This window comes from Centroberyx affinis, unplaced genomic scaffold, assembly GCF_046629955.1.
Source record: "Centroberyx affinis isolate AG114_WGS23_722 - 3 ecotype Tasmania unplaced genomic scaffold, CSIRO-AGI_Caff_v1 ptg001095l_1, whole genome shotgun sequence".
In the NCBI taxonomy this organism is placed as follows: domain Eukaryota; kingdom Metazoa; phylum Chordata; class Actinopteri; order Beryciformes; family Berycidae; genus Centroberyx; species Centroberyx affinis.
The window spans coordinates 992,869-1,018,436 of record NW_027279640.1 but is presented as its reverse complement, the minus strand read 5'-3'; the positions used below and the strand labels follow the sequence as shown (position 1 = coordinate 1,018,436).

Here is a 25,568-nt window from a genome sequence, read left to right as displayed (position 1 = left end):
ATGGAAAGGGACATGAAGTCTCCTCAAATAGCTCACACATTCAATGCCTGCCACGAACAGGTCAGTCACAAGAGAGGAAATATTTTTCTTAGAGATCTGTTGGGAAATGGTTACTTTCTGGAGTGCTGAGGCATGTTGGACTCGTAGAAAATCCCCCTACTTTCTTTTACAGGCCCCAGGTATTCATTGCTACACTGGTTCTGCCTCTGGTTATACTGTCCTTCAGTCTCTCAGTCTTCCACTCTCCCTCCAGCTGACACTCAAAGGGGAAACGGTCAGCACATTCCCAAACTTTTGTCATACAACTGCGGAGAAAACAAGCGTTTAAAGCAGCACAGTAGTTATAAATAACTTGTCCCCTGCAAAAATGATAAAATATTACAGTAAGCTACAGGCACTGCGTGTTAAAAGATGGAGTAGCTCTCTTGTATTGCTCTTGGTTTCCCCTTTCCTCATGTGGTTTATTATTCTTCTCTCTGGCTTGTGCGTCTGCCAGCTTCACAGCTCCCTCACTCCTACACACTACTCACCCTCTGTTAGGAGTTACAGTCAAGAGTGTGGGGCAAGCGCTCTGCTGAGTCGCCCGTCTGCCATCTGCTCTTGCAGGAGATGGAGGCCCTGTTACCGCAGCCAAATCTTCATCACCTCGAATGAATGATTTCCATCTACTCACACTCGTACCAATACCATCTTTAAAAAAAAAACATGAAGCCTGCTTTTGATGATAAGCGTGGCTTGCCTTATTTTTCTTGGCAACGCTCCTGATGACTACTACCCCATCTAACGCACAGAGGAGGCACCCTGCGCTGAGTGTTGGAGCATGCTCCGAGCTTCGTTTTCTTCAATTAGTGTTTTCTTAAAAAAGATTCATTTATAAAAGAGACGGAAGGAAGGAGAATTCTAATCAACTTGTGAGGCTTACCCTCACTGTAATCTCTCTCAAGCTGCAATCCAGAGCCAACACTTGCAAACAATTATCCCGCTGGTACCCAGGGGCCCGATCTGATTGGCCTGTTTGCCTCGCGCCGTCTTGGGAGCTCCTACAGTAATTGAGTCGGCTCCCTGGCTGACGGCTTGTGAGCTGCTTTTATAACTCCAGCGGTTCCAGCCCCTCTGTAGATGTGTAGCATTATTAAAACCAGACCGCAAGCGGGACATTACATTAGAGTATAATGCGCTGCACTGAAGCATACTGTGTGGTATCCCACTGTTCCCCAGCCGTCCCTGTCACTGTCCTGTGCAGACAGACGCCACTCCTGAAGCAGGCAGTTTTCCCTGCTGGCAGCCCTCCCAGAGCCTGTAGAAGTCATCCTCCCTCCCTCCCTCCCTTCGCTCCCCTTCATTCCCTCAGAGCCTCTTACTGCCAAAGGGCCTGTTTGGCCCTAGCTCTCGCTCAGATAAACAACAAAGACGGGGTCCAAAGATGCTTTCAAACAGCACCTGGTATGGTGTTCTTGTTTCAGTTTGGAGATTGCTTTGACTCTCACATCCCTGTAATAGAATTTAGATTTGATCTGCTGTATTTAGGCTTTGGAATAATGACTGAATTTATCCAATAAGGGAAATTCCCAGTCCAACTCCCATTCCAACAGTATAATTTTGTTGTAATGCACAATGTTCGGAATTGTTTAAGCAATAGCATGTTTTCTTCTCTGTAGGTGACTGCGACAGATGCGGACGGCGGTTCCTTCGGCGCCATTACCTACTCCCTGGGCTCGGGCATTAACAGCGCTGTTCCCTCTCAGTTCACCATTGGCAAGGAGACGGGCCAGATCTGCACCAGCGTTGCACTAGACAGAGACCAGGGCCCAGCCAGCTACGACTTCACTGTTACTGCAGTGGACGGGGTGAGCTGCCGCATTCTGAAATCATGCTTAATATGAATCCGTTGAGCCACAGAGTAATCCCATAAACACAGCAGCAGCACTTTTCATAGAGACAGGAGAGCAAAGACATGGCCAACAGTGCAGAAAGACTTTCGTTTGAGCAGCCAAGTAAGAAAAGAGTGGAATGACTCTCCATGGCAGGCTTACTCACAAGTTAGTATAGCATCCTGTTCACTCTTTGCCAAATAATACTTAAAAGTAAAGGTTAAAAATGAAAGGAAATTACTGCAGCCATGTTAAAGCAATCAGATGGAGAAATGCCTCAACTGTCAGGCAGTAATATTTTAACAAGTTGGACTGCCGCCTCCCTCCCTTTTGCCACCTGGTCCAAATGAAAAGCCTGCACTGTATTCTCTCCAAATGAAAAGCCTATGAAACAGATTGTTCGGCTGCGGTGAGCCCTCTCACCCTCCGCAGGTCCTGACATATTGCTCTTTCCCTAGGGAAACTATCAATCTGTATCCCTCCACAAACCTGCTGGGACTATATTTTAGAGGCCACGCTATACATCCAGTTTTAACAGGGTTACTGCTGGTTTTTACTTGCGCCATTAATGTGGCCCAAATCCCGCTTTCAGGTGTTTTTTTAAGCAGTTGGTCATGATTTACTGTATGTGGAGGTATAATATAACAAAAGAGCTTTTTGTTTCCTTTACAGGGGGGACTGAGCTCGGTAGCCTACGTGAAGGTAGATCTGGTCGACATTAATGATAACAGACCGGCCTTCTACCCAGTGAGCTATGCTGTCAGTTTGAGCACGCAGAGTGCCCCGGGGACCTCGGTCGTCAGGGTGATGGCCTATGACCCCGACAGAGGGGAGAACGGCAGGGTCACGTACCGAACAGTACCTGGAGGAGCCTCGCCTTACTTCACTCTCAACAAAGACACAGGTTGGTACAGCTGCTCGGAGCGCTTTCCTGCTCTCACTGAATATTTAATCTGAGAGTGAAGGTTACCAATGCTTGAATTATGGGCAAATAATACTTCATGTATGTACGATAGGGATGGGACGATATATCGAGATTCAATATATCGCAATGCAAAAATGTGGCATTACGTATTGTGTGGCAGAAAAATGAATCGCGATATTAGCTCTATTTTTATTCTGCTGTAGTAATCACAAATGATTCAGAGTTGCACAAGCTTCCAAATTATATTATTTGCACTTTGTAATGACATTTTTAAATTGTTGTTTACATTCTGTTCTATGTTTAGCAATGCCATTGCTGTATCGAATCGTGAACCCCATATCGCGTATCGTATCGAATCGTATTGTGAGATAAGCATATCGTCCCATCCCTAATATGCTATATTTCCCAGATTTCAGTTATTTAAAGAGCTGTTTGAATTAGCCCTGCGATTTCCGGTGTAATCTCTGACCACATTTAAATACACACAAAAAATGTGATTGTAATGTGATTAAGACAGCAATGCAAGTCATGTAAACACCATACTCTGATTATGCTAGTACGATTATGCTCTTAGACGGAGTAAGCGCAATCGCAGTAACATATGTGGAGTGATTTTACTCGCATTAATATAAAGACCAGTCAGAACATGTAGATGTAGTTGGATCTGACAGAGCTCATGTTGTTCTGTCAGGGTCACCGAGCTCAAAAAGACACATGTCACATGTAAACTGGACTATTAGGAGAGGTGTCACTTCATAGAATCATGTAAAAGTCTTACTCAGGTAATAGCCACATTATGTGAAAGTAGCCTGTGTGAACCCTGTCTGAGCTTTGCCTGCGGCTTTGTCTTCGTAGGTGTGATCTCCCTGTCTCGATCGCTCCATGGGAAGGTCAACTCTGTGATCCCCATGGTGATCTCGGCCCAGGACGGTGGCGGTCTGGTCGCCCTGGTCAACGCCAAGGTCAACATCAGTGTGGTGGCGGGGCTGGTGGCACCGCCTGTCTTTGAACAGACTCAGTACCACTTCACTGTGTCAGAGGATGCCTTGCGTGGAACAGCCGTTGGCATCGTCCAGGCGAGCAGTAAGACCGGTGGGTGGGCTCTGTCCAGAACGTGAGCGCCTGATTGATAAAAGACCACAAACACATGCTCTCTGTCTCTCTCTCTCTCTGACACACAAACACACACACGCACACACACACGCACACCTCATTCCTATGGCCCAGGCTGAACAGTTCAGTATACATTTATCAGTCACACGGGATCATAGGGCAGAATGTGCTGAAAGTGTTTTTTTCTGCTCCCTCCACCACTTGTACAAATAGGCGTTGGGCCACTATACACACCTAACGTTGAAATCGCATCAATCAAAAATTCCATTTCACAACTTTGTTTATATAATCATTTTCTATGGGTATTTAGAACTCTATTACAGTCTTGAAAATTGAAAAATTACGTTTTCCAAGTATACTATTACTTCAGTGCTTTTAGCACAGTATTCTGGCCTGTGTCAACATGCCTCTGTTTTTTGTCATCTTCCTCTCTCTTTGCAGGCACCTCCAAAGATATCTCCTACACCATCAGCTCTGGGGACCCAGCGGGCTACTTCACCGTGGATCCTGACACTGGGGCCCTGAGGACCAGTCTGCCCCTGGATCACGAGGCCCAGTCGACCCTCGATCTGGAGGTCCAGGCCCGCAGCGGCAGCCCCCCAGCCTTCGGCCAGACCCGCGTCCACATCACCATCGCCGACGTCAACGACAACGCACCTGTTTTCCTGCCCTCGTCCTCGGAGTCCCTGCTGCTGCCGGAGCATACGGAGATGGGTACGGTGGTGTACCGTGTCCAAGCCGAGGACAGAGACTCTGGAGCCAACGGCCAGCTCACCTTCGACCTCTCCTCCCCGACCGGAGCCCAGAGGACCTTCAGCATAGAGCGCAGCAGCGGAGAGATCCGACTGGTGGGGAGCCTCTCCTACGAGAGCGTCCCCCGCTATGACCTGCAGGTGACGGCCAAGGACAGCGGCGTACCCCAGCTTAGCGCCACCCTCGTGCTAGTGGTTCACGTCCAGGCAGAGAACGACCACGGACCTGTGTTCGACACCCTCACCTACCGCGTGGAGCTAAAGGAGGGAACTCCGCTGAACACACGCTTCCTGCAAGTCCGGGCTCTGAGCCGAGAGACACCCGGCTCAGGTTCCTCCAGTCCCCTGGCGTATCACCTGCGGCCGGACGGAGATGCTGCAGGGTTTGGCATCGCTGCAGACAGCGGCTGGCTGTTTGTGAAGAGCGCTCTAGACAGAGAAGTAAAGGACATGTATCTCCTAACAGTGTTGGCCAGCGCGGGTCACGGACAGCTGAAGAAGACCGGCAGTGCCACGGTGAGGATTTCGGTGACCGACGAGAATGACAACTCTCCTCGGCTCACGCAGGAGAGAGTCTTCATGGCCGTGAGAGAAAACCTGCCGGCGGGAACGGGCTTCGGTCGAGTGTCGGCCACAGACAGAGACAGCGGCTCCAACGGACGCCTCAGCTACCGCCTCCTCCACCCCGACCGCCACTTCCAGATCAACTCCCTCACAGGTTGGTAGATAATGTGATGTACTATGATCAATCACAGCATGAGTCACAGCTGGTCTTTTTGAGTGTTAAGATAACAATTTGGGTTGCTGGGGTCATTTCATTAGAAAAGCAAAGAAGATAGAAACCAGTGATTTCTGCAGCTGATTTCACTTATTAGCACACCTTAAACCAGATAGGGGGAAACTTGTCAGTGAATCAGTTGGTGTAGTGTTTGGTTTGAATAAAAACCTTCATACTCTTGTGCTGCCATGGCACATGGTTGCAAACCTCTATGACCTTTGGGCAGTTTCCAAAGCATCTGAACATTTTAAAACAGGCATTTTAGCAAGGGTCATTGTTCTTGCAGAATTTCACATGAAACGGGAAACTTGAGCTAGGGTTCTCACAAGTTCAACTGCGGCTTGCAGGGTATGAAGTTAAAGTATCCAAAAGTCCAACAGTCACATCGAAATCGCTTTGGTGTGAGATCAGTCAGCAAAGAGACTAGAATATATCAAAATAGTGTGAAACAGAACTGCAGTCCAAATCTGTCATGATGACATTGTTTTGCTGACTTTTGTGATGCTGTGTTAAGTCTGTGCTCTGAGTTACTATTGTGTTTCATATTCATAGACCTAGATATCTGGCTAGGTTCTGTGATTTCTGCTACCGTATTTCTGTGAGCGAGTGTGAGAAACCTTCCAAATCTCTGAAGTGCTTTTTCTCAAAACTTTGCCTCATCATTCAACAAGCCATGGCATTACAACAAAACACGATTTTATAGATCTGATCTTGCTCCTCCATCAAATGTGAAAACTGGAGCTTTCTTGATTCCACAAGAAATAATTCTTTATTCTGTGTCATAAACATCATGAATTATTTATGACACAGCTCAATCAACGCTCAATTAATTTATTGTGTCATGTACTCGAGTTAGAGATGAGAGACTAGGGCTGCCTCTGCCCCGCTGTCATAAATTAGTCAGATGATGGTGACTGCAGTCCTAAGTGTCTTGCTGGGCTCTAATTGGCCTGCTGAGCCTGTTAGTCTGTGGGTGGAGACACACGGACTGATTTGTGATCAGTTCCTGGCTCAGTTATGTGTGTCTGCAGCATCTGCTAAGGTTCCAAAATCCCTCTGTTTGTGTGTGTGTGAGTATGTGCGTGCACATGCGCGTGTATGTCTGCACACTGTGCATGTTTATTATGTGTGTGTCTCTGATCAAAGCCTGCTCGCTCTTTAATCTCTCATCATTATTCCAGTACTTTGGACTAGTGCCTCTGCATAAAATCCTTCTCATCCGCCCCCTGCCTCCCCAGGTGAGATCAGTACAAGGACAGGCCTGGACAGGGAGCAGCAGTCTAGCTACCAGCTGGTGGTGGTGGTACAGGATGGAGGATCGCCCCCTCGCAGCGCCACAGGCACCGCCTTCATCACTGTCCTGGATGACAACGACAACGCTCCCACTTTCACCCACAGCCAGCCTGGCAAAGTCCTCATCGTGCAGGTGATGCCTGATTCAAGACCAGAAACACAGACAGGCAGCAAGTGAAGTGTCTTTAATGTCTGCAGTGACATCTATTTGGTTTTCATCCATAGGTGGTGGAAGGCCAGCCATCTGGGCTTCTGCTGGGCACACTGCACGCCAAAGACCCTGACGAGGGCGAAAACGGCACCATATTCTACTCTTTATCAGGTACAGTAACTGTAGGAAGAAATAACGTTTGGACACACCTGATTGAATGCACTATGTTTTTCATTACCTTAAAGCCATTTTGATCTAAAGACTTATGCTTAAATGCTTGAAATTAGTTTTTTAGCCAAATATAAATATTGAAGTTGATGCCTATGTGTGAATTTCTTTCCAAAGCCTTTGCTTTTCCATCAAGGCAAAGGGCGGCTACTTTAAAAAATCTAAAATATAAGATAGTTTTGATTTGTTTAACACTTTTTGTTTTTAACACTTTTTTTTTTGATCACTGCGTAATTCCATTTGTGTTATTTCATAGTTTTGATGTCTTTACTATTATGCTAAAATGTGAAAAATAGTAAAAATACAGAAAAATGTGTGTGTCCAACTTTTGACTGGTAGTGTAATTATGTGTGAAAGTAAATTACTGAAGGATTTATTATATGCATATTTAAATGTGCTATGTGTAGCATTTTTAAACATCAATAGATCATTGTCAAATTATAATTACCATGAACAAATGAGACCATGGTCAAGATGATTGGTAGCCTCTACCACTTATGTCTCAAAATGAATGATGGTAATGATTTTTTCATGATAAAATGCCAAACATAGCACCTTTAAGGCAAGTGACTGGGTGGGTAATGTGTCATTTTGGCCTCCCACGTCTCCAGCTGAAGTTCTTGCTCTTTGCGTCTCCCCCAGGTCCCAGGGCAGAGCGTTTCTCTCTGAACCCCAACACCGGCGAACTGCGCTCGTCCTCCCCTCTCAGCCACTCAGACAGATCTGAGTACAGCATGACGGTGACAGCCACTGACAGAGGACTGCCCCCCCACAGCACCTCCTGCTCCCTTAGCATACAGGTCAGACGTCCACTGGACCCTCGCCAGCGCAAACCGTCTCAATACTCACCTATTTTATATCAAAGAATAGACTGAGGGCCTCTCAGAGTAGCTGCAGACATATCAGCCTCACTTCTGACAAGCTTCCCTCCCTTCCCCTCCCCTTTCTTCCCCTGCGACTTTTCAAAAGGGAAATTTCTATCTGAAATGGAAAAGTGGGTCTGAATCAAATACTCCCAGCTGGCTTGTGATGAGGGCCAGCTGTAGACTCCTCTGATCAAGGTCATACTCAATGACTTCAACACTTTTAATACAGTAGCCCTTTTTGCAACGAGAGGCAGTCCTTTATGCTCACATAAAACACAGTATTGAAGTTAATTTAGTTAATATTTAATATACAGCCAGAAAAGGGGCCGGCAAACACAATGGAAGGAACCTGGAAGAAACCTAGACTTATGGGTTCCAGGAAAATAGAGTCGTCCTGTAAGGGCTCTAGTGAAAGTTTTTTCCTCCTTTCCAACAACAAAAAATGAAAGTCATAATTAGTATTTAATTGGATTAAACAGTGCAGTGTTGTTTTTGTGTGCTGACGCATTTCTGTAATTTTCATGTAATCATCTTTTCAGACTGACTTTCCAAATCCATCACTGATAGGATGGGACTACACTAATTTATTTCTGGAACACTCAGTTTTCCATCTAATGTGGAACCAATTTACAGCTTGTCATGTAAGGTTTCCCAACAAATACAGCATATTTTTGACTGCCTACTCGCTGTGGGAACTGTGCTGCAGGATGCAATGCTGAGCCTCCTTATCATCCTGTAAGCTTTTAAAACACTGTCAGTAATGCTGCTGAAAATTAGATCAGCAGTCTCTCTCTCTCTTACTGCCACTTAAATTCTCTTGCTATTACTATAAAAAACAGCTTTATTAAAACAATGTGTCATATGTGTAACTAATGGTGCTCGTTTCCATACAAAGGAGCAGAGTATTAAAGTTGGAGTCTTTGAAGTCACTTGAATTGGTCATCAGGGGAAGTGTAAAACCATGCACAGTGCAGGACTATGTCCCAGTGCTAAATTTACTCACTCAACATTTCCTATTCCGATTGTGTTACTTTTATCATCTATTGTTTTTCCTGGCATTGACTGGCGTATCTGATTAAGTTTGATTAATGATAGCAGGCATGTTATTCAGGTCTGTAAAAACGTCTTAAAACTGGCTTCTTTTATTCCCATTGAGCGCATACTAGAGAGTGGACAAAATCTGTTTCTGCTTTGCTAAATTCCATTATTATTCCATTCATTATTTTCATTCTTTGTATTGGAAATTGTAAACTGAAATTGCCATCAGACATGTGCACTCAAACATCAAACATCAAACATCAAACATTTATAGTTTGGTTGTACAAACAACAAAAACTTGAAGAAGTTCACCTTTGTTTGTTAACAGGCTTAGATGTCATGCAATATGTTATTGAGTTCTTTCTCTGTGCAGAAGAGTAATTTAATCAAATACTGTTTCTCTTTGCTACAGGTTCTCAGCGTCAACAGACCTACTTCTAAGACCAACTCGCACTCCATATCCTTCAACTCTGTGGAGGAGGCCAAGCCCGGCTCCATCATTGGCTCTGTGCGCTTCCATGACCGAGAGGCCCCGGAGGCGGGGGAGGTGACGTACACGGTGGTCGGCGGCACGGACCGAGACGGGACCTTCGTAGTGGACCGCCTGACCGGAGACGTGTACCTGGCTCGGCCTCTGGACTACGAGCGAGACGCGCGCTACACCCTGCAGATCGAGGTGGACGACTTCTCCCAGGCCCTTCCCAGCAGCACCCTGGTCCAGCTGGACATCGACGTGGAGGACAGCAACGACCACGCCCCCCAGTTCCCCGAGGACCCCATCACCATCGTCATCCCCGAGAGCATGGAGTCCGGCTCCTCCGTCTACACCTTCCAGGCCACGGACCAGGACGGCAGCGGGCCCAACAGTGAGCTGAGCTACTCCATTCTTCACCAGTGGCCTAACACCCCCGGCCTGCTGACCCTTGACCCCTCCACTGGGATCCTCTCCTTGGGACAGGAACTGGACCATGAGGTCACTTCCACTCTGATCCTGGTCGTACAGGCCACAGACTCTGCCCTCAACGCCAGTCAGAGGCGCCGGGGTTCTGTCACGGCAAGGGTGTACGTAACCGACGAGAACGACAACGCGCCGGTGTTCAGCTCGCCCACAGCGGTCAGTGTGATGGAGGACCAGCCGGTGGGCTTTGTGGTGCTGTATGTCATGGCAAGAGACGCAGACCAAGGGGAGAACAGCCGGGTGACCTACAGCATCCAGTCGGGCAATAAGGAAGGGACATTCAGCCTCAACCCTAACACTGGTAAGTCATGAATCTGAGACAGGGTTCCCACGGGTCTTGAAAACCTTTGAAAGTTTGTGGATTTGAGAATATGCCTCAGCTCTCTGGAGACATCAACACTTCGCATCCTGAGGAAAATCTTATGATGGATATTTTTGCATTGATACAGCAGATGAATGATTTCACCAAGATTGCTTGACTTGACAAGATCATAAGTAAAAAATGAGGCTGATGTCTATTGATGAGTAATGATGTCCAATTTTAGCCATCTTAGCCATTTTAGAATTCTTTGATTTCACCGAACAAGGCCTTGAAAGCCATTGAAAAGCCTTTGAATTTGAAGTCCAAGTGATTGTGGAAGCCCTGCTGAGAGAATCCTTGGAGACTTCTTAGATATTCTGGACAATTAAGGTTCGCCTTTTACACACGCAGCCCCCCAACCACCACCACCACCACCCCAACACCTCCCCCACCACACACGTGCGTGCACACACACACACACGCAAACTCTTGTAATACTCCGCTTACTTTTGAGTTCTGCAAAACTCTTGCTTCACCTTTCATGACTTATTTCTCTCAGTTGGAGGCCAGACAGACACAGCAGCCTGCCAAAAGTTACACGCACACACACACCTACTGGCACACACACACACACACACACACGCAAATGCACGCACACACACACACACACACACACACACACACACACACATGCACACACACACACACACACACACACACACACACAGAGCCCATCATCTGTTATTGTGGATCTATTCCCATGAAAGACCAAAGAACCTCCTGCTCAGGCTTCTGGGAACCATTAGAGAGGGGATCAGTTACGCGTGTTTATGTGTGCGCACGTGTGTGTGTGTGTGTGTGTGTGTGTGTGTGTGCACAGACGCAGATGTGTGTTTGTGTACTTGCATGAGACTCTGTCACTTAGTCAATGCTGACCTTGGGCTGTTTGGTCCTGTGGGCTTTGTTGTGGTGTGTGAGACACGTGTCGACGTTGGCTCCGCCCTCCGCTTCAAGCCGCCAACCAGGATCCCCACCCCCCCACCCCACCCGGAGCGGCGAGGGGATGGAAACAGTCAGGGTCTGTCATGCGTGTCACTTCTGCTCCAGCCCGCAGTGTGTGCTCATCTTGAAGTGTTTTCATGCACACTGGTCATTTGTTAGAATAATGACAGAGTTAATCCTTTGAGCACCTGGTTTGCTCCCGTTCTAGGGTCAGTGACAGGAGAACCGGGGCTGTCTCCGCACACTCTATTTTCATTAGTTCGGTAGGACACTTAACCACAATAGAGAGAAGTGTCGAGCTATTATTAGGGATCTACAACGTCTTAGGATGAGGAATGGTCAGCTCTTAACTCTATCGTGTTAGTCACCCCCTTCTCTCAGACACTTTCTCATTACTCAGTGTCCGAAAGAAGGTCATTAATTCCCGTGAAGGAGCAGAGGGAAAAGCACATTTGTGATATGGTGAATTACTTTTCTGCAAAAGACAACACTATTCACTGATTAACACATCAAATGTTGATAAATGACTCCAGCATATGAGAAAAGAAACAGATGCCTTTGTTGTCCGAGCTCTGCTCCTGACATTACCTCAGTTAACCCTCAAGCCGAAGTGTTGGCGCCACAAACCCTGCGTACGCTTATGATGTTGGAATTAGAAACATCCAAAATAAGAACTTTCCCCTGTTTGTCTCTGTGTCTTTTCTGCCCATATGTTATCAGTGACCAGGCATACGGCAGGATCACAGAGGAGTCAAACTTGGTGAAAATATTCAAGGCCGTAACTCCTACCAGATTAAAGGCTTAGGGGCAAGTTATCTCAGAGCTAGCGAGATACAAAGAGAAAACACGCAAAAAAAAAAAGTAAAAACAAAACCAAAACAGCCCCAATGTCCTGGCCCCTTCTTTCTTTAACAGTTGCGGCTCATTTTAAGGCATGAAATTGAAATTGAATCAATGCGAGCTCTACCCTCTTAGGGCAGGATAATGAAAAGGCAAGGGTGCCCCTAATTTCTACAGAGCACGGCAGGCCTGGCTGTTGCGTGTCTAGAGCGTGTGTTTACTGCTTTTTTCTCGATGGCTGCGGCATTCTCCAATGGAAAATCTCGTAAACTGTGGCCAGACCGTTGGGCTGTTACAGCAGTGGTGGTAGCACTCAGGTAGGCTCGGCTCTGTGTGGAGGAGATTAGCTCTGATTTGGCCCTCACACGACATCTTTTCACACTTCCTTTTTTAACATAAGTACACGCAGCCACGGGATACAGCGTTGTTTATTGCCTTTGATATCCTTCATAGTAGTCATGTGTATAATTGCTCCCGTGAGACATAATCATGCATGCACACACACACACACACACAGGAGATGTCTTTTCATATTTAATCTCTGATTCCTCTCTCTCTCTACAGGCTCTCTGTCTATTTTTAAACCTCTGGACCGTGAGGAGCAGGACATCTTTAACCTCACAATAATTGCTGAGGATCATGGGATACCTCAGCACTCATCCAGCCAGCTGCTGTGTGTCCATGTGATTGATGTTAACGATGAGGTGCCCTGGTTTGAGGAGAGCCAGTACGAAGCCCAGATTGCTGAGAACCAGCCTCCGGGATCCACTGTGTTGACGGTGTCCGCCTCTGATCTGGACCAAGGTGAGCCATACAATGTGCACCGAGTTAGATACGCCGGATTTCAAGTCGTACAGTATGTATTTAGTGCGCTTTCATGGTAAATATAATGACACCCACATACACATTTTCTGCAAATAGATGGCAAACTGTTTCTCTCACAATTAAGATGCCAAAGTGTGAGACAAAAATGCTGATAATTCCCCTTTGATATCTCCTTAGCCCCCATGTGCTGAACGCCTGTACACATCACAGACATTAACAGTTGTTTTTAATTGAGGACTACACAGGAGGGTAAGGGGGGTGGAGGAAGGACACATTCCCCTGGCCTTAGTCAGAAGCACATAAAACAGAAGGATTATAAACTTTCCCTCCAACAGCAATTAGTGAAGTAAACAGGTGAGGTTGCCAGACTGTTCTCTCTGTTAGCACGCAATCTGGCATCCAGACACCTGAGGGAGGGCCGTCACTGCCAAATGCTTAGACAGCAAAACAAACTACAAACAAATAAAAAACAAGGAATACAACGCTATTTACATGAGAAGAGCAGTGTATTCACAGCTCTCAGGCATTGTTTTTCTACGCCTGGGGTGATGTTTGTTTCGGCCTACACATGTTTGAAATAAATGCCTAATTTTCTGCATTCCACTTTTGAATTACAGCGTAGTTACTGTGTGTCTTTCCCTGTAGGAACCAATGGTGAGGTGACATATGGAGGCATCTCAGAGGAGGGCTTCAGCATCAACCCATCAACGGGTGTCATAACAACCACCAGGACGCTGGACAGGGAGCTCCAGGAGTTTTACACTGTGACAGGTGCTGCCCTCTGCCTCTCCTACACCATCTCCTTGATCAATAAAACATGCAGACTATTTCAGGATACATAATATTCTTTTTGAAATTCAAATCACTCGTGGAGTTTTCAGTATCTCTCGGAAAACGCTATTCGTGCTGATGTCTGTTTTTTTCTTTTGTTGTGACAGTTTATGCAAAAGATGGAGGCATTCCACCCAACTATGCCAAAGCCACTGTGAAGATCAGAGTGCTTGATGAGAATGACAACGCCCCTGTCTTTGGGCGTCTCTACTACAGTATAGAGGTGCCTGAAAACCTGGAGCCGTTGCCTCTGTTTACCCTCAGAGCCACCGACCAGGACATGGGAGACAGCGGGGAGATGAACTACAGAATTGCAGGTGAGGAACAGAATCCAAAAAGAGAGGAACGCTTTGCTCGTTGGAAAACGGGGTACACATGCAGGATTATCCAAAAAGAAAAAAATCTAAGGCACACTCCCTTACGTACAAAAATTAAAAGAATGAAACAACGCATGGTGCATTGTTTTTCTTTTTGGATAATCTTACAGGTGAGGAATTCTTTTGATCTGTCATCCATGTTTTAAATTATCTGCCTTGGCTGCTTTCATACAACTACTTTGTATGTAATTTCTAAATGTTCCATCACTCCCCTTGCAGCTGGAGACCCATCAGGAGACTTCCGCTTGGACAGACAGTCAGGCGTACTGTCCACCTCAAGACGCCTGGATCGGGAGAAGAAGCCCAGGTACACCCTAACAGTCTCAGCCCAGGACCAGGGCCGCCCCGTCCTCAGCAGCACAGCCACCGTGGAGGTGACCATCCTGGACATCAACGACAACAGCCCCCAGTTCCAGAGCAGCAGCTACACCGCGGACGTGTCCGAAGACGTCCCCATCGGCTCACTGGTCCTGGAGGTGAAAGCGGTAGATCTGGACCAGGGCCCCAACAGCCAGGTGCTGTACTTCCTGAGCCAGGGCGCCCAGAGCATGTTCATCATAGACCAGAACACGGGCCGCATCATCACAGCAGCGCCCATAGACAGAGAGAAAACCGCCTCCTACAGCTTTGAGGTCTGCGCCACCGACTCGTCCCCAGCCGACCCGCGCAACTCCACGGCTCAGGTGACCGTCTACATTCAGGACGTGAACGACAACGCTCCCTTCTTCATCCAGGACCCGCTTATTATCAACATCTCTGCCAGCAGCTTGTCCAACCGTCGAGTGCTGGCCACCATGAGGGCAGAGGACAAGGACTTTGGGGCCAATGGCTCCGTGTTCTATCGCTTTGCCAACCCTATGAGGGGCTTCACCATCAACTCCCTGACTGGAGACATCCAGGCCACAGAGAAGCTGCAGAGTCTGACCCAAAACCAGAGGACCCTGATAGTGGAGGCCATGGACCAGGGCAGCCCCGCTCAGTCCTCCTTCGGGGTGGTAATCATTTATATCAGGGAGCAGAGCTACAGGGGCATCCGCTTCTCTCGCAACGCACGAGATGTCAGCCTGCAGGAGAACGCTGCTAAAGGTTTGGATGATACGAACTTAGAATATACTTTCAATTACTTTTTTCTGCTAATGTATAATGATAATGAATGTTGCTGTTGTCCTGCGAAAACCTTGTAACAGTCTTGGTTAGTTATAACTTCAGTTGAAGGATTACATCTTCTTCTATGGGTTGAGGAGCTTCTGCTACCCTTGGACATATGAAACAGTTTCAAAACACATTGAATAAACTGAAAAATGCATGGTGGTCAAGCTGAAACCAAAGCTGTTATACAAGGTTTTCACCCAGCAGCGTCAACATATACAGTGTAAACAGAGTGAGAATAAAGTGTGTGTGTGTGGGCTGTGTGTGTGTTTCATCTTCCTAGGCACAGCAGTAACACAGACTCAGGCCCAGTACCCTGATGGCTCCCAAACTGGTATCAGCTACAGTATCTTCAGTGGAAACAGAATGCAGTCTTTTGGAATCAGCGCCATTACTGGTAAGTGCAGGAATGGTAAAATACACCCTTCAAAAATGGATATTCCACTTCTATACTATATGGGCTGACCCGCTGTTATTTTTTGAATCAGGTGAAATTTGGGTCCAGAACTCTGAGGGACTGGACTTTGAGGAAACCCCAAGACTCCGCCTTGTGGTGAAAGCTGAAACGGCATCCTCCAGTTCCTACATGGCTGTCAACCTAATCCTGCAGGACGTCAATGACAACTTGCCACGCTTCCAGCTCCAGAACTATGTAGCCTACATTAGAGAGGCACAGGGTTACGATTTTCCCATTATCCAGGTGCAGTAGCCTGTCCCCCACACATTTATTATGGTTGGCTGTTATATAAGTGTGAAGTTGTAGAAGAGAAAGCACTCAGTTTCAAACTTCAGAAATCTGGAGAGTTTCAGTGCCGCTGAGAAATGATTCTGCTCGTTTGCCTATGTTTTCAATGTCCCCACTGAATATATATAGGTTCATTTGTGCCATGAAGCCAGGTCCATATAGCCCATTTTTATAAACTCTGACTTCCAAGTCCAATATTGCTCACCAGTTCACGTTACACAGAAACAGCTGTTGCAAATCTTTCTTTGTTTTCATTTCCAATCTGGGGTGGTGATTTCCTCAGGTCGCGGCAGATGACCTGGATCAGGGTCAGAATGGTCAGGTGACCTACTCCATTAGGTCATCGTCCATGAGTGGCTTGTTTAAGATTGATCCGCTGACCGGCAGCATCACCACTGCAGCCATCATGGACAGAGAGATCTGGACACAAACAAAGTGAGGCTTACTCTGTTTTCTCTCTTTCTCCCTGAGCTGCACAACGCCCTTTCTGTGGTTCGAGTGTATCTTGCAGCCTGCCATGTGGTTCCCCTCAGCTCAGCTCTGCCTTTCTCATATGCATGGTTTAACTTTTGTTGCCATGGTACTGTTTCACTTCCCCTCACAAATACCTTGCCTTGTTGTATTGAAAAAAAAAATCTCTTTTATGAACTGTCTGAAAAAAAGAGGCTGATCTTAGTGGGGGATGAAACCTGGCTCATAAAAGGTAAAAAAAAAAAAAAAAGTCCAGATGCTGATATTCCTTTTGTGGCACCAGGCTTGTTGTCACGGCGACGGACCGGGGAACTCCGCGGCTGGCTGGCTCTGCCACTCTCACCGTGATCATCATCGACCTCAACGACAACAGTCCCACGATCCCCCTGCCTCGGGAGATCCGAGTGCCTGAGGGTAAGTCAACTTCACAGTGGAAGTCAGTCCAATGATCTTATCAAAAAGCCTCACATCGTGCTCCCTGGCAGCTCGCTCAGCGGGACTCGGTGAGAAAAGTCTGACCCTTTTATGAAACAAGGTATAACCAAGCAACTCTGTTCATTTCCTGTCTGTTTGATGTCAAGGCTTTGACAGAATATTCCTTAATAAAGAGAGAAAAAGTCAAAGTCTTAAAATTTGTAAGAAAAGTGATACCAGAAAACTAAATATCTACTCTTTTGCTCCCCACCACCCCCATCCCCTTCCTACCACACACACACACACAGATACTCTGATTGGCTCAGTGATCACCCAGGTAACCGGAAATGACGTGGACTCTGGACCGGCCCTGTCCTACACGCTGCACCTGGAGGCAGATTGCCAAGGCATGTTTGGGATCCATCGCTACGGAGGAGGGGTGTCTCTCACCGCCCCCCTGGACTACGAGGAGAGGACCTGGTACACTCTGACCGTCCGCTCATCAGACTCCAAACACCAGAGCGAAGCCAACCTCACTGTGCTGGTGGACGATGTGAATGATAACGCCCCCACGTTCACCCAGGATCTGTATCAGGTACAGACTCCATCCCATACCTGCTTTCACGACTCCATACCCCACCTCTCAATGTATTATCATGTCCAAAAGAGTTGAAGACATTTCGCCACTCATCCAAGAGGCTTCATCAGTTCTACATTCGGATGACCTGGATGACTGAAATGAATCTACACAGACATGTAATTGTTGAAGTATCTGTAATGGATCTTGTTACAGAGGTTTTAGACTATATTTTGTGTGTTTTCTTCAGGTGACCGTATCAGAGCACCTCCCAGCAGGCAGTGCAGTCATCACAGTAACAGCCACTGACCGTGACTCTGGAGACAATGGGAAGATCACCTACCGAGTGATGTCATCAAGCAGGGACATATTCTACATTGACCCAAGCAATGGTAAGATCACTGCGTGCACATTTATAATTCCTGGTTGTTTATAACAGTGGCTTCCACCCTTTTTTTTTTAGCCAGGGCTCCCCTTAATTACACTTCATAAAAAAATTATCCCCTAAGGCTCTTGGAGGCATCATTGGGGTTTGAACATCTTTCCAACAGGCATTGCAAAATATTTCATCATTTTGTCTGTTAAAAGTCATTGAAAACAAAATGTAAGAGTTATTTGCTTTAGATGTTTTGCTAGAGATAAGATCTGAAAATAATCATGTTATAAATGGCTGCTCTTCTTGCCACGAGTTGTTCTCTCTCCTGCTCTCCAATATGATTCTTTTGCCTCAATTCCAAAATATCCCCTCCTACATGCCCACGCCCACTACAGTAATTGCAGAAATTAAACAGATTGATTTGAATCATTTTCTGTTATTTATTTAATGGTGGACCATCTTATGTAATGAATGATTCATATCATTGAAACGCTGAATTTTGGATAGAGGATTAAAATGAAGTTGCTGTTTATATAATCACGTTTAAATCTTTAACAACACCCCTAACCATTTCATTTCAGGCACTCTGTTCATCAACCAAAAGACAGAGTTCGATTTCGAGAGCCCCTCCATCCTGGTGGTCATTGAGGCTCGGGACCAGGGCAGCCCATCCCTTTCCTCCATCGCCACTGTCCAGGTGCAGGTGTCTGACGTCAACGACAACGCCCCCATCTTCCACCAATCAGAATACAGAGCCACTGTGTCCGAGGATGGCCTCCCCGGATCCACTATCCTGACCTTGGAAGCTGTGGACGGAGACCTGTCCCGGGACAACTGCGGTTTTGATTTTGCCATTGCTAGTGGCAACTCAGGCAACGCCTTCCAGATTGAGAGCAGCGTGCGCTTCCTGGAGGGGCGGGGTTTCCAGACCGTGGGCAGCCTGATCCTCGTGGAGGGGCTGGACTTTGAAGCTGTGGCAAGTTATAATCTGACCGTTGTGGTGTCAGATCGCGGCGTCCCTCAGCGTAGCTCCAGTGTGCCTATCCTCATCAGTGTTGTAGACGCCAATGACAATCCCCCAGCTTTCAGCCGGGCAGAGTACAGTGTGGTGTTGAGTGAGGGTGCAGCAGCAGGGACCGAGATCCTGCATCTGTCTGCCATTGATCCAGACTCTGCCCCCAACGGAGAGGTGCAGTACTTCATAAGCTCAGGGGACGAGACAGGCCTGTTCCAGGTGGACCAGTACACTGGAGCCTTGAGGCTGCAGAGACCTCTGGACAGTGAGAGGCAGTCCTCCCATGTGATTGTGGTCCAGGCCACTGATGGTCAAGGGCACTACGCCTTGGCCCCCATCAGTGTCGAAGTGAAGGACATCAACGATAACAGGCCCTACTTCCCCCTCCAAATACTAACTGCTAGCATCAGGGAAAACCAACCCCAGAATGCCTTAGTCACCATGCTGCACGCCATTGACCATGACCGAGGTGTTTTTGGACAGTTGAGATATTACATGTTAGACAGCTCGAAGGAGGGAAGAGAGGCTTTCCTCATCAACCAAACTTCCGGAGAAGTGCGGACTCGCTCTACTTTTGACTTTGAAAAGGTGGATTCCTTCCATTTTGTGGCCGTTGCCATGGACACTGGCAACTATTCCGCCACGGTCACGGTGCAGGTGTATGTGACAGGGGAGGATGAATACGATCCTGTTTTTAGCTCCTCTGAGTTCTCCTTCCAAGTGCCTGAGGGAGCAAAGAAAGGGCAGAGTATTGGCCAAGTGCAGGCCAGAGATGAGGATGGAGGTGTGGATGGCATTGTCCTCTACTCTCTAGCAGACAGCTCACCTTACTTTGAAGTCAACACATCAACAGGTGTGATTTCCTTGAAGATGGACAGCTACAGCAGACATGTGGGCCGCTCTAAACGAGAGGTGCGTCTGATGACTCTTGACTTGACTGCCCACAGCCCTCTGGAGGCGTCCCGCATAGCAACCACCAAAGTTACCATCGATGTGACCCATACCTCTTTCGGTCTAGCCACAGACATGAACATGCTGCTTATCAGTGTCATCGCAGTTTCACTTGGGACCATAGTCATCCTAATTATAATTGCTGTGGCACTGTTTTTTGTTAAATTAAGACGCAAGAAGAAGGAGCAAAAAGCACGCGGACGAACACCAACATCGGGCACAGTGCTGCACAAGCTTGAGGAAACTAAATTAGCAGGAAATGAAATGATCTACCATCAGGCGCTTCCTGGATACCCGGCCGATCAGGGGGGGAACAGCGGGGGTCCATACACTCGTGGCGGCTCCCTGGATCCCTCCCACTCCAGCGGGCGTGGCTCGGCCGAGGCGGAGGCAGCAGAGGACGATGAGATCAGAATGATCAACGAATACCCTCGAGTGTCCAGTATCTCCTCCTCCATGCAGGAGCGCATCTCTGCCCGAGGCCCGGACTCTGGGATCCAGCAGGACGCAGACCAGCTCTCAGATGTGTCTTGTGAGCCTTCCATAGATGCCAACCATTGGTTCAAAGGGAAGAAACTGGGCAGTCTGAATAGTACTCTGTTAGCTGGCCAGGTGCCAGTCTACAGGGATGAGGGGGGTGGATATCTGGGCGTGGGACGGGGACTCAACATCTCCCACCCCAAAGACTATACTTTCCCAGAGGATGGAAAGCCCGCTGTAGATGGCTCCCTAACAGCCATAGTGGCCAGTGACGAGGAGCTGAGGGGCAGCTACAACTGGGACTACCTACTGAACTGGTGCCCCCAGTTCCAACCCTTAGCTAACGTATTCACAGAAATAGCGCGATTAAAGGACGAGACAGCTCCTCCTAATCCTCGCAGGTCGTTTCATCACAAAGCAAAGGCCGAGCCGAGAATTGACCCGCCGCCCCTTATTACCTCTGTGGCTCATCCCGGGGCCAAAACTGTACCTCCTAAGCCCGCCGTGGGGAGGACATTCCCCCACCTGGCTTCTTTACGGAGATCTCCCATCAGCAGCGAGGGATCCATCTCCTCTGTTGCCATGTCTCCGAGTTTCTCCCCTTCCCTCTCGCCGCTGGCAGCCCGCTCTCCAGCTATCACGCCCTTCAATGTCTCGCAGGGCCCCTCAGCGTCCATGATCAGCGCAACTGAACACAATCTGGAACACAGCGAGGAGGCAGAGATGAGGATTTAAGTCCTACAGATTCATCTGAAGGTTGAACTAAAACTGAGTTATTGTTGTCCCAGGATTGTTCTACTGTATGACAACAGGGGCTGTAACCCCAAATGCTACACTCTTTGGTCTAAGACAACAAATACACAGGATTATACTAAGCAGTCCAAATAGCTGAAGGTGTGGTGCTTAATGAAGAAAAACTGAACTACATGACTAACAGGCCAAAATGGACGATGCCTTTTTTGGAAGAAACTCCTTTCTCTCCTGTTGATCAGTGTTAATTTGCACATTCAAATGGGGATTCATACATGATGTCAATATTTTGTACAAAAACATTGTTTGTCTATATTTTTATACTGACATATGGTTTCTGACAAGGAATGGCATTACTGTGTCAAAAGGTTGCTATAACCTCAGAATATATTTCTATATTTGTATATTTGTAGCTCGTACTGTATACTTGCTTGTACTGTAAGTTGGTTCTATCTCTCGTAATTCTTAACCTCTGTGGTTTTAAATGAAGCTCTTCATTAATGCTTTATGATTTGGGATTTTGTAACAGATTGTTGTAAATATTTATAAAAGAAGAAATGTCCTTGCTTGAACAAATGAAACATCAGTCAGAATACAGTATTGTGTGATCAGATTTCCTAAGAATCCGGTGTTTGATCTCTCATCAAAAATTAATCATGCTGAAATCAATGCTGAAATGTTGTCTTAGTCCGCAACACATGTCCCTTCATTTTCTTTGAAGGAAAATTGGACTTGACATCCAATGATCCTGTCTTTCAGGTGACCTGGCTTTAATTTATCACAATGAGCCTTACCGTTGTACCACTTGCTTTTCATGTTGCATCGAAAAAATTATTGAAATGAGGGAGAGCACCGAGCACCTATGTGGTTTAACAGTAAATCCATATTTGTTTGCTCAATCTGCAACCTAATCCGTTATAATTCCACTGATCTAAACATTCCAGAGAATGTAAGCAGGTCTTGTTCATTTATCTACTTATCAAGTAAAACAAATCAGTAAAATAATAATAAACAAAAGTAACATAATCTAAGCTCAAAATCAGTGGGATGTGTTTCGCTGTCCCAACATATGGACCACAGAAATTTGCAGCGGATTTTCTCATTTCTCTCCAGGGAGGTTGTGTTGTACAGATTTACTGTAGATGAATGTTATTCTGGACCAATTTTGGCTCTCCTTCTATAGTAGCATTATAAAGAATACTATATGGACTTATGGTAATACTAACAAATGTAACGTACAATATGAAGGAACTATGAAAATGAGTGTACGTTTATGAATGTTCAAACCACCACCAGAGAATGTTTGTTAGTTGTTGATTAGAAGAAACTCATGACATTTACACATTAAGCCATGATTAAAATTATACTGTATATGGCCATTACACAAATGCCTAGCCCATAAATACATTTATGATCATACTTGAGGTTTTGGCAGCCTCTACAATATACCCCTGTGTAAGTTTACATAACTACCTAGAGCCCTGCCATGGCCTAAATCTGGAAACTCCAATTTCCCTCCAGTTATCATGAAAGTGTTAATTTCCTTCACAGTTTATATCCTTGACCCTTGATAACGTTTTTAATTAAGATGCAAGCTTAAGCAACACTAACTTCTATTTTTATTTATTATATAGGTAGATCTTCTCAGAAACTGAGAAGCTAGGTAAATTATTTAGAAGTATGCTGTTGTTGTTTTGACCATGGCCAAAAATACATGAAAACTACCTATTTCCTAGAATGAAGGTACCTTGTTGTTTGTATTGTTTTGTACTGAACAGTGTTACCTACCACTCATGTTTCATTTTTTTTGTTCAAACTGTGCATATAATGGTGTCACAGAGAAGAGAAATTCCTCCAAATGTTCACACATATCATCCTAGACTTGTCCGGAGAAATGTTTTGAGCAAAGTGCCTGATTAAAGTACTTAAGTGAATATAATGTTGCCTCTATCACATTTTTCCTCAGCACAGAATGATGGTGATGTATGGAAATGAATGATGTGAAAAATAGTTGATGAGATTTAATCTGTGAATATATGCAGAGCTGCTGCAGCGCTGAAAGATACCAAATGAAAGATACCATAGATACTAAATGTATATGCTTTTTAATTGATTGTTCATGATTACAACCCCTTTAAGGATTACAACCACGCAAAAAATGAAATCCATACAGATCACCAACTTGATCTATCAAATATGCAGGTAGTGACATTTACCAATACACAGGAATTTGTTGAATTAAGCCCACAACACCTCCACCACCCTGTACCAGTGGTGGAAAGTAACTAAGTACATTTACTCAAGTACTGTACTTGAGTACAATTTTGAGATACTTGTACTTTACGAGTATTTCCATTTGATGCTACTTTATACTTCCACTCCACTACATTTCAGAGGGAAATATTGTGCTTTCTACTCCACTGCATTTATTTGACAGCTTTAGTTACTTTTCAGATGGAGATTTGACACAATGGATAATATAACAAGCTTTTAAAATACAACACAAAAGCCAACCTTTTTGGCTTTTGACGTCTTACAAAAAGCAGTGTGTAGTCGGGGTTACATTTCAGATGTCTATGAGTTGTTAACAGCTCCACCAAATAGTGATTTCTCCCTCTAAACCTCACATGGTTTCATTTCAATAAATGTTCAAATGATCCAATATTTCAGCAAAAATCAAAGATTAGAGAACAAGTCCAAAAACTGAAAACAGATTTGTGTATCAGAACTTTGTTTTTTCTTCTTTCCTCTCCCATTAATCATATCATGACCCCTCAGATTTATCTGGTGACCCTTTGGAGGGGCCTGACCCCTAGGTTGGGAACCACTGGACTAAACTAGCTAACTGTATATAAGGTAGTTCAAACTAGCTCCACCTCCAGCAGCTACAACAGTAACATGCTGCTTACACACTGATGCTTCAGTATTAATAATCTAATGATGTCATATATAATAAAATATCAGTCAGAGGGACCAAACCACTACTTTTACTTTAATACTTTAACTACATTTTGCTGCTAATACTTATGTACTTTTACTTAAGTAGGATTTTTCATGCAGGACTTTTACTTCTAATGGAGTATTTTTACATTGCTGTATTGGTACTTTTACTTAAGTAAAGGATCAGAGTACTTCTTCCACCACTGCCCTGTACCAAACTTTACACTTACAGTATACCCAATTCACTACATTACACAGTAATTTCAAAACTTGCTATTAGTCCCAACAACAATAAGCTAAAAGCATGGCTGACCCTACTGGCTTGAAACAGTTCAGAAATTGGATAGTCTTAACAATCAGAAAGAAAGAAAAACACCAAGGGACCACATTCAATTTAACGATAGCCATTTAGGGCGTATTAGGAACTTGATAGGTACATATGATGTAACACAATCACAATATGATTTAACACTGTACTCTTTAAGAAGCAGTCTTGTAGGACCCGAGAGTAAAGGCCTTCACATGTGACAATTCCCAAGCTTTCGTTCTCTCGGACTGAATACAGGACAAACTGTTTCAACAGTGGAGCACAGACCTTGTAATTGTGTCAGCAAGTAAGACAACCGGCTATCTATTAAAGGATCATAAACTCAGGGAGCTCCAGACAGGAACTGGCTGCCGCTCTCACTGGAAGAAAACAGTACAGATTATATAGCCACTCTACCCTGCAACTATAGGATTTCAGTCACTATCATCCTATCATAAAGAAAGACTTCAGAATGAATCTAGGGATTTTTATAAGACATTTCAAGTAATCTCTTTACATCTTTAAATCTTTCTACTGTAAGCAGTCATAAACAAAAAACAAACAAACACTCATTTCCTTTCCAGTGAATGCTCTTGCCAAACTTTTTCCATCAAAGACAAGTACAGTACAAAACACAAGGCTTTGCGAGAGGTAAATGGCACACATTGGAAATTATATAAAGGAGCCTTGAATTTCAGTTGCACCACATGACATTCTCTATTCAGCCTTGTTCTATCCTTCCAATATTTGTTCAGATTTAATTTGTTGTTTGTTGAATTCGCTCAATTTATTTTGCTCCAATTTGCGCCATATGAAACCATGGAGCCAATTTATTTTCCTCCTCCTTTTGTTTTCTTACACCTCCCTCATCACTGTCATTCATAGAAGTTACATGTTGCAGAGTCCCTTTCCATACTTTTGCTGTCTGTTGCTGTTTGTTACTGATTTATTTTTTTTTTATTCTTGGAAGTATATGTAGAAGTCTTGTTGGGATTTAAATGAGAGTGATTGATGGGAGATAGTGGTTTCAACATGTATACGACCATCGAATCCATGTTATCTTCTCATTTTGTTTTGGAAAAGCATTCAGACTTGCACAACAGTCATTTCTCATTTTAAACTGACAACACCTAACCTCAAATCATACCGCCAATTTTATCTCCTGGCATGGAGATAAACGCAATTGATGTTAATGCATTACCTTCTTACATCAATCCTAAAATTACCATTACTGCACCAATGTT

The 25,568-nt window shown here is 45.5% G+C and overlaps 1 protein-coding gene across 1 annotated transcript; it reads left to right on the top strand.

Annotated features, from left to right (window-relative positions):
- LOC139647657 (protocadherin-16-like) lies at nt 1–21,215 on the top strand. Its single transcript, XM_071523589.1, has 20 exons — nt 1–60; nt 1,659–1,847; nt 2,544–2,775; nt 3,652–3,888; nt 4,351–5,379; nt 6,678–6,865; nt 6,958–7,054; nt 7,754–7,911; nt 9,428–10,274; nt 12,681–12,920; nt 13,587–13,712; nt 13,880–14,089; nt 14,369–15,235; nt 15,582–15,695; nt 15,787–15,998; nt 16,327–16,478; nt 16,798–16,928; nt 17,237–17,523; nt 17,756–17,897; nt 18,463–21,215. Exons 1-20 carry the CDS (start codon nt 1–3, stop codon nt 21,060–21,062), a joined length of 8,118 nt encoding a protein of 2,705 aa, XP_071379690.1. The 3' UTR covers nt 21,063–21,215.
- Nucleotides 21,216–25,568: the final 4,353 nt, after the last annotated feature.